Raw genomic sequence first — 9738 nt, 5'->3', positions numbered from 1 at the left:
GGGGGGGCCGCTGCTCGGGGACTGTCTGGGCATCGGTCGGCGGGTGGTGAGCAATTGCACTGTGCATCACTTGTTTCATATATTCTTTTATCATCATAATCATCATAATCATCATTATTATTATTATTATTTTCCCTTCCTTTTCTGTCCTATTAAACTGTCTTTATCTCAACCCATGTATTTTACTTTTTTTTTTCCTGATTGTCTCCCCCATCCCACCGAGGGGTGGGGAGTGAGCGAACGGCTGTGTGGTGTTCAGCTGCCTGCCGGGTTAAACCACACGACCGATAGAGAAACTAAGATACCTGGAGGAAAATGATTTACCAAGTGACACCCAATAGATTCACATTAAAGACAGACTAGCAAAAAAAGCAGTGGGTATCTATCCAGTTATCCACCTAGTTATCCAGTTGGGAAGGGATTTGTAAAGATAGGTTCAACACAACACTTTGAATGCTTCTTTGGGGGGGAAAGGAACTCCCTCCCTTAAAACAGCAAGTGCATTCCACTGCTAAGCTTTAATTTTGGCCCTACGCTATCTGTGAATTTCACTCCAACCCATTTCAACACACTTTCTATGGAGCAACGTCACTACCTGGGTACACGAGGAAAAACGCAGGAGTGAGTCGGATGGATAATTGAAGCAATTAACCATGTATTGCTAACTGCAATTGTAATTTTCTCCATGCTCGTGTCCTTCCAATACGTTCGCTGCCAGCGGTTAGTTCTTCAAATGTAGAGCACGCTGACACAGCACTTCTACCATCGTTGCGATGGGACTTGCGTAGGTGGGTGTCTAGCACTGCAGGTGGGTTTATTTAAAGCACACTTGGGTTAAAACTGCTCAGATGAAAATGTTCCGTGTTTCAAAAGGCAGGCTGGTTTGCAAAGACACGGATGTTTCGTTTGCTGCTGTCTCGGGGAGGTGTGAACCTTCTCAGGCACTGGCAAAATGCCATTGGCAAATGCAACAGAAAATACAGAATTTCTAGAAATGCAGAGGTCAGGGATGCAAGTCCCTGATGAGAGGCAAGGTCCTCTCAGGCGAAAGCATCTTCTCCAGATCCAGCTGTGCTAACTGGAGATGTGATCATCCCAACCTTTGCTGCTGGGGGTTATTCTCTCCAGCTGTGCCAGTGAGCCTAAACCCTCCCTAATCCGACTCCAGGCAAAATCAGGTGGGTCAGCACGTAACTGAAACTCACAGCACAGCCACAGGTTTCGTACCATCCCTTGACCTAGCAGATACACACTGGTCCAAAGAAATATTAATTAACTCTGAGTGATCACCGTATCTGCAGTCACAACAATGAACTCCTGTCCACACCTTTAGTTACCTTCAAACACTGATATAACTTTGCTCATATGTAGGTATCTAGCAGTATATGTGATCCTAACGTAGCTTGTTTCCTACCTTGTCTCCAACTAGGTCTCCTTAAGGTCTCCTGCAGGTCCTGAAGTTCACCCAGCTGGTTGTTCCAAGAATGTTAAGCATGGGAACAGACTGCCAAAAAAAAATATCGAGGAACATTAATCCTTTGAGGTTTTCAAGGAGTTATATAAATACCAGTCCAGAAAGATTGAAATAGAATTGACAGCCTTGTCCATTAGATAATCTCTCAATGTCTTATCACTTGCTATAGAAGGAGCTTTGGCAAATTGTCTGCAGCAGCCCAAGTAACTTCTAGCAGTTAAAATCACAGTAAGCCCCACCCTTTATCACCTGGTAGTGGTGTGTAGTTAGCTGGAGTTGGCACATGAGTAATGGAGACTAGTTAGCAATGCTGAGAGTGAGCTGCTGTGTGGAAAAAGTCAGAACCAGCTCAGCGAGAGATGATGCAGTTGGAGTTACCAAAATGCCGACAGCTTTCTGCTGACGGGCTGCAAAGATACTTTGGTCCCCCTTCCAGCAGCGTCATTCTCCCTTGGACCATCTACCAACTCAATCAAATCCGTGTCTTAGGACACAACCCTTCTTTATTTACTTGGCCTGGTGCCCCCTTCACGCTCACCTCTGCAAGCTGCCTGGGTGTTGTACATGCTCCTGCAGAAGCGTTTAACAGTATTGATTGCCTGGATTCATTTGGCCTGAGGACTGTTTTCTTTCCTACTGCAAGTTCTCATGTAACTCCCGGCATCATGAGCTAAGAGGTCTTCCTTCACATTGCTGTCTTCAGTTGGAAAGGTGCAGAATAATCCCAAATCGATGCACCCTGCCATGAGGTCGCCTAATCAGTGCCTTTGTTTTTGTGGGCAAACGTTCATGACTACAGTTAATAAGGATCACGATAGGACACTGAAGAGAGTAGGACCTCTCTTTCACCCTTGAACAGCTCCTATCAGTTTGAGGCTCAACAGGTAAAGCTTGCTCTTTCTTGTTTTGAAGAGTTTCAGTGCAAATTCCTGCTTATTTGATGTCCTTTAATGATATCGTCGGGGCAGGGGAATGGGGCAGAAACTGCTGCAAAACCCCCTTCAACACAAAGGGGGTTTTGCTCCCTGCCTCAGTTTCATGTCGGTTTGCAAAATCTGAGCAGCAGTGGCTTAGCAGCCGGATTGCTTGGCAACCTGTGAGTAAAACCCAGCAGAAAGGGAAGTTTGAGATTGAATTTGTGCAGCAAGTGATCAGATAACCATGCTCATCATTGCCAGTTATCAAAGCAAGCTGGACAGATACCAGATACTTATAAAAGGTGATATAGATTCAACTGTCTGGCAAGCCTTGCGACGTGAAGGAGGCCAGGAGTACAGATTTCAGAAGTCTGAAATAAAAAGCAAACCCAAAACATTATAGGGGCAAGTTAGAGAGAAGATAAACCATCTCTGTTCGTTTACTGGAACGGGGAACCTTGATCATGATACAAACATATTGTGCTTACTAAGAACGCAGATAAAACAGAAAAACGACTCTTTGTACTGGTAAAACCACTGGTAAAACCACTCACAGAAAGCTATGTCCAGAGAACAGTATTTTGAGTAGAGCCTACTCAGTCCATGACCCTCAAAGAGCATCAAACATATTTTTAATCTTTTGTTGAAGTTACAGAAAAAGGTGAAAAAACTGAGCTAGTTTTCTGAAGGAAAAAAATAAATAGAAGACAAAGAAAAATGACACAGAAAGCAGGAATGGATTTATCTGAAGAGCTGAGGGCTGGAAGACGCTACCACTATCCAGCCCTGGAAGTATGGAGAATAATTAGCAAAGACGGAAAATGTTTGTGTGAGTAGCAAAGACAGAAAGCGTGGGTTGTTTCTGGTGCTGAGCCTGGCTGGCATCTTCTCAGCTCCTGAAAGCCAGCACCAGCCCACAGTCCCATCCCCACCAGCGGCTCTGAGCCTGCCAAGTAGCATCAGGCAATCACAGACATCTTAAGCAGTTGTTGGCTTTTTTGTCACCGCCTTGTAACAGTGCTGTAGAAGATGCAGACTTGGCCCACACACCTGGACTCTTCTTAAGCACAAGGTTAGAAATAATATCAGAGAGCAAAGAAGAGGAAGAAGGGGAAGGAGACAAGAGAAGGAGATGAAGGCAAGTCTCACATTTTACCCAGTGATGGTGACATGGGCACAGGTTTCTGGTTTGATCTGTCAGGCCATCTCCCAGGACAGCCAGAACTCACAGCTGATATGGAAACTCACCCCATCATCTATACCCATCATGTCGGCACCAAACCCCAGATCCCCAAAGGACTGACCAGCAAATCGCTCATCCCCGCAAAATTTTGTCTGTTAGGTCTAACTCTCAACAAGCCATATCAGCTTCTGGGTTTTCAAGCCATTGCTCCTCTGGCTTACCAAACAGAAATACAAACAGTTCTTGGCTTGTTTCAACCTTTTAGGTTGCAACCTTTGCATTATTTATATAATTAATTTCTGTGCACTTTTAAAAGCAATGGTTTTGTGGAACAGGCTGACCTGGTCTGTAGTCCCTTTGAACACCCCCAGGAGCATCTGCGTGTTGTCAAGGGTCCAAAGAAGCCTGACTCACACCTGCAGGCCAATACATCCACAGGTCACAGCACAGGTCTGGGAGGAGGCATCTACCTGGGCTCACATCACTGCTGTGCCTCCCAGCCCATGCTAATGCAGGGATCTCTGCAGCGTGCTCCCTCCAACATCTCATGAGAGCTGCTACCCAACAGGATACCTGCTTGAGCTGCCAGAACAGGCAAAGGGAGGATCGAGCAAGCCGACAGGGAAAGGAGGTTAGTGAGAGGCGAGCAGAAGAGGAAAGGAATAGGAAAGGCCACGAGGCTCAGATACCAACCTGTGACCATAGGTTGTTTAGCCCAGCCGGTTACGAGAAGGCACTGCGGGACTGCTACTACACCTACAGCTGTGTCTTCTCCTCCTGGTAAAACAGCCGAGTCCCTGAAGGCTGCTCTAAGCTACATTTCAGAGCCAGAGATGCCCAGCTGGGCATCCAGGGGCTGGGTCCATTGCTGCAAGGGGAACAAAAACAAGCAAAGCCTTTCGCAAAGGCTGGTCCTCAGCTGTGAACTGTACTTGCTTTTGGTGGCGATATGACTGTGCTCTTTACAAGAAGCATAAACCCGTTTGCCATGTTCTTAGATTGCTGGGAATGAAAGCCAACCACCTACCTCATCGCAAAAGCCAGCAACTAAAAAATAACCAGACTCATTTACAACCAACTGCACTCTAAGAATGATGCCTTTAGAAGGAAATAACCCCTGTTGCTCGTTTTATTTAGAAACAATCCCCACATACAAGCGCATGCCTTACTGAGAGCTGTGTGGTTTGCAGTTGATAGCGCTGGCTGCAAAACCTCATGACCCATGAGTGAGACTTCCTTAATCAGCTACCTTTGCATTTTCTTAATTAGCTACTTCATAATTCATCCAGTTAGAACAACTCTTAAGCTAAGCTGATGGGTGTTTAAGAGCATCAGCACAGGAGCTTACACCCGTTTAGCTGCCACGAACCCAATGCCAAAGTAATTATGTCTGAAGAGAGAAATGTAGGGTAGTTTTCTCCCCGCAAAACAAGTGAGAACAACCCCACGGGCTAGGTTAATCGAGAGGGAGAGAAATAGGTCAGGAGTAAGAACCGGGGTGTGCAGCGTGCGATTTCCTGGTCAGTGGTTACTGTAAGAGGAGAGATGGTGTTACGCAAGAGCGCACAGAAGACGCCTCCATGGGTTTGCTCTCCACCACATGAAGAGCTTGGTGGTCATAACGAAACAGCTGCTGCCACAAATGAGTACAAATGCTTGTAACCGAATGAGACGGTTTCCCCGCCTGGTTACCCATGGCTTTTTGAACTGGCTCCCAGTGACCCGCAGGGCAGGCAATACGCTCGACTCGACAAACAAGCACCGAAGGAGTCATCTGGACCCAATGACTTGTCTGACCTACCCGGGGGAGGAAACCCAGGGTCTACCTGCACCAGGTGTATCTAATTTAAAGTAGCTTCTGTGCAGCCAAAATGAAATACAAGAATGTTTGCACACAGGTTTACCCCGGTTTAAATGCAGGTGAACAAGCAAATACAGGCTTAAAACCTCCACCAGCAGAAACCAAAGTCAGAGGTCTGAGAATCTGGCTCAGCTCTGGATGAAAGATGAGTAATGTGAAAAAAACCCAACACTGCAGCAATCTGATAAAATAATAAATAGTGAGTCTTGCTAGGATGTGCTCCTTGTGTAGCTAAGGGAGAGAAAGGGCAATTCCTCCTTTCCTAAATTCGGACACAGCCTGCCCTGGAGGTGTTTATTCCTTGTTCCCTTGATGTGGAGGGATCCCCATCCGCCACTTCAAGCCCAACACCTAATATTTGGTTGGTTAAAGAGCTGTGAGATGAAGCCATCTTTGTACATTTCCCTGCATTCCTACTCAGCCAACCATCCAGCTGGTGGAGGAGAAGGTCGTTTATAAGGATGACATCTTGTCTGGAAGAGGATAGGACAGGCCTTTCCCAGCTCACATGAACCAGGCTAGACCCCCGTCCCAAATTTCGGCTGCAGCCCTGCAATGCGATGTCTCCCACCTCTTTTCCCGCCATCCCTAGAGACCATCCCCAAGGTCTAGAGAACCTGTCTCCATTGCCAACTCCCCCAGCGCTGCCTGTATAACCTCACTTCACCACTTTCAGCCCTTTTTTGCATCTTTTCCTCCGCTTAGGCTGCAAGTTCTCTTGCGCTCCCTCTTACTCATATCACTGCACCAGAACAAGCCTGATCCTTGCTGAAATCTCTCAGTGCTACTGCAGCACAAACCAATTCTCTGCATCTGCTTTCATTTTGAGCTACCGTAAAACAACATTGTTTTAAATAAAATAATTTTTATTCAGCAGATAAGTTATTGAATAAATACAGATAAACATTTACCATTTTTTTTGATGCTCTGAGCACATACAAAGTCATAAATACGGTCATAAATAGAAGATATAAATAGAAATATAAACACTCATTAGTTCTTTGCCATTTTAACGCTCAATGCAAGTGGACTCATTTCTCTCCCAAAATGCTCTGGAATAAGTCAGCCACTGCTCCCCGTAGAGCAGCAGTGACACAAACCCAGAGCGCAATGAGAATCAGGCCTAGTGGCACTTATGCCAGATTTACACTAGAAATACGCTAGTGAGCAGGGATGGCCAGAGAAGAAAAAGGGGCTAGAGGATGAGGAAGGGAGAGAGGAGGTGCAGGAGGAGGAATTTTTTGTGGCAGTGCTGGTTGGCATGTATCCATTAGGGCAATTTACTGCCAAGGACAACTTTTGAAACTATAATTCATTTGATTCACCAAACTGGTATAAGCTGCAATGAAAAAAGCAGCACTGCTTTACTCCCTCCCTGCTTGGAGTCACAAAGAAAACTTTTCCTCCATCCCTCTTTCTCCCATCCATCACCAGCTACCGGTGATTCCCGTTCTAAAATCCGTAAATGAACTACAGCAAGAATCAGTACTTTCAGGAGGTAATTTGCTCAGATTTGGAAAGGAAATGTCATGTTGAATTCCTGGGATGCAAGGTGAGCAACTGTGGGATTTCTCCAAAGGGGTGTTCGTAGGAGACATTTCTTCTTCCCAGTGTTGTCTCTCCTACTAATCCCTCCTAGGACTGGTGGTGGACGACTGGAGTGGCACACGTGCAGCCCACGGTGATGACTTTCTTCTCCAGGTGGTAGGTGGGAAGGCAGCCCCGCTGCTCCCGCCGGAGGACGAGGATCTCCTGTTTGATGGGGACGGAGTTGAGGCTGTGGTCCTCCTGCCCCAGTGGGTTCATGCAGCCGGAGAGGCGGCACTTAGCGTCAGCGATCACCTGGGGGAAGCGGTTGGGGTCCTCGTCGAGCCTGGGGATGGGGACAGAAAAAGGGTTTATGCACTTGCACAACACGGTTTGGCAGAATCTTCTTGTTTATCTCCATGAAAGGACCATACTATTTACCTGCGTATCCTCATTACGAGACAAGGCCAAAGAATTACCCTATCCTCAACATTTTTAGAATGATTCCTAGAAATGGAATCAATTTTGGGAGGGTAATACTGCCATATCATTCTTTAGTAGTTGATGAATGGAGTGGAGCTGGGTGAAATACAGAACTGGTCACAAGTGGACCATTCATTTTTGTTTGGTTTCGTTTTAATTTCAGCATTCAAAAATTTCTTTCAGCTATGAAAATGTAAAATTACAATATACTGATATTTTTGTATTCCTAGAGGAATAATTCTTTGACAAAGATTGACAAGATGATTAGAAACCATTCCAATGATGTCCCCTTGCACTGCAAACAGTTTCTCTTGGAGAAATCTCACCCAACATCAAAATGAAAGCGTGTGTCAAGAACTGTCCGCAATATTCACAGAACTCCAGGCGTATGCTGAGAACCGGCCATTGCTCACCACAAAACACCTCTGCGTAGCACAGCCATTGCAATTTAGATAACAACTAAACAGTTACCTGTAATCCCAAGGAGCAAGAGACCGGTTCCTGACATCGTGGACCATTCTAAAGGCACGATCTGAATTGCTGATGCGAATGTCAACCTTCACCATTGTAGGGAATTTGAGATCCTTTCGGTACAGGCAATCTTCACTAAGCCTCACAGAGCCACCGTCCTTGCTGGGTTGAGGACGAACTACCCTCCCATGGGGTGAGCTCCTTACGGTGAGAGCTAGAACCAGCACCAAAAGCAGTGATCTGAACTGGGAGAGAGAAAGGTGTCGTTGGCTCAGTTCAGTCGAGAGAGAGCGAGCACAAAGAGCCAAGTCTTGACTAGACTGGACCATCAATGGACCATATAACTAGCAAGAGGAGGAGGATGCAGCACATAAGTCCTATCCTGAATTCCTTCATTGCTGTGAATCAGCACTGGGCAGCAGCTGATCTTCCTACTTATATTTGGGCGAGACAGGCCAGCACGAGCAAATAGCGCAATGATGCTAATAATACTCATCACAACAGATGCTAAACGCTGATTCAAATTCTGATTCATAGCTGGCTCTGCACCAAGAAGAGCATCTCTCCAACAAGCTATGAAGGGCCCTCCTCCACAGTCAAACAGCAATGTCTTATGAGCTACAAGGTGGGGTAAGGACTCAGCTGACACCATGCCTAAGCTTAGAAGCCATGTGCTTTCTCAGGACAGGAAAGGTTGGCCACCTAACAGCCATCTGCTGGAAATAACCCTTTTCTTGATGAAATCTGAGATTCTTGGGCCATTTCCAGGAGCTCGGGTTTTAGGAAAAGAAGACAGATAAATGCAAAGGTTTTAATAAAATCACAAGAGTTGACAGTGCTGCAAATACTACCCAGGTTGAAATTTAAAGACACAGACATTCACTTCACAATGACATTTCAGCAATTTTGATAGCCTGTTGTCTGAGAAAAGGACTGTCTCTCCCAATCCCACATCAGCAGTGCTGCCCTTACAGATAGCCCATTGCCTCCTTGTCACTCAAACACCAAACCCATTTGCAAAACCTCAGGACAGAAAGCTGTTTCAGACAGACTTAGCATCCCATTCAGCTCCCATTAAGACCGACAAGGGTTGCTCCTAGATAACAGCATCGTGGGATCTGCATTCTGCTTTTTCTTTTGCAACAAATATATCTTAATACTTATACCAAATATAAGTACTTACCACCACAGCGTAGCTGGCAAAAGCCATGGCAACGTCTCTGCTGCTTTAGGCGGATGCACACGGTGACAGGGCACAAGAGTTCTCCTTCTCCGAGACCTCTTCCACTCCGCGTGTGTCTCAAATCCAGTTGTGGTCTCCTTTTTATAGCAAAGTTCAGCCACTACCATCTTTTCCATTGCAGCATATAGCTGGCTTACCTGACCCGAGGTTAGGAGCTGATATTTCATTTTCTAGCCCACTTCCTTCCGTCTACCTCCAGAAAGGGGAGGGCAGATAATATGTCATCAGAATCCCAAATCAGCCAATACAGTTTATTCAGGCAGATAAAGAGATAAGGGAAGAAAAGAAGAAAAAAATTTGTTCAGGCAGCTTTTTTTTTTCCCCCACCCCCTCTTTCTAATATTAATGTTCTCTCACCACAAACACATCTGTGGATGAACTTCCACGTGCCTCGCACAAACCAAATGGCAGAGATCAGCAAGCTGCAAAGTCAGGCACCCAACAAGGGTTTCAAAATGAGGACAGGACATGGAACTTCACAGTTTAACTTCCCTTTGCTTCAATTGCACAATCCGCCCCCACCTCATCTCGGGGATCCCTGTGACCTGCGGTGACCAGGCAGGGCAAGAGTAGATGCCC

At 46.0% G+C, this 9738-nt stretch overlaps 1 protein-coding gene across 1 annotated transcript; it reads right to left on the bottom strand.

The window, feature by feature from the left end:
• Window positions 1-7070: 7070 nt before the first annotated feature.
• On the bottom strand, window positions 7071-9126 carry LOC103906898 (interleukin-17F). The gene is made up of 3 exons (XM_009288956.1): window positions 9100-9126; window positions 7917-8161; window positions 7071-7308 (listed from the first exon to the last, which is right to left on the bottom strand). The coding sequence occupies exons 1-3, from the start codon at window positions 9124-9126 to the stop codon at window positions 7071-7073; spliced, it is 510 nt and encodes a 169-aa protein (XP_009287231.1).
• Window positions 9127-9738: the final 612 nt, after the last annotated feature.

This window comes from Aptenodytes forsteri, unplaced genomic scaffold (genome assembly GCF_000699145.1).
Source record: "Aptenodytes forsteri isolate BGI_AS27 unplaced genomic scaffold, ASM69914v1 Scaffold57, whole genome shotgun sequence".
NCBI classification, from domain to species: Eukaryota; Metazoa; Chordata; class Aves; order Sphenisciformes; family Spheniscidae; genus Aptenodytes; species Aptenodytes forsteri.
Note: the sequence above shows the minus strand (reverse complement) of the source record. Positions and strands in the feature narration are given on the sequence as shown.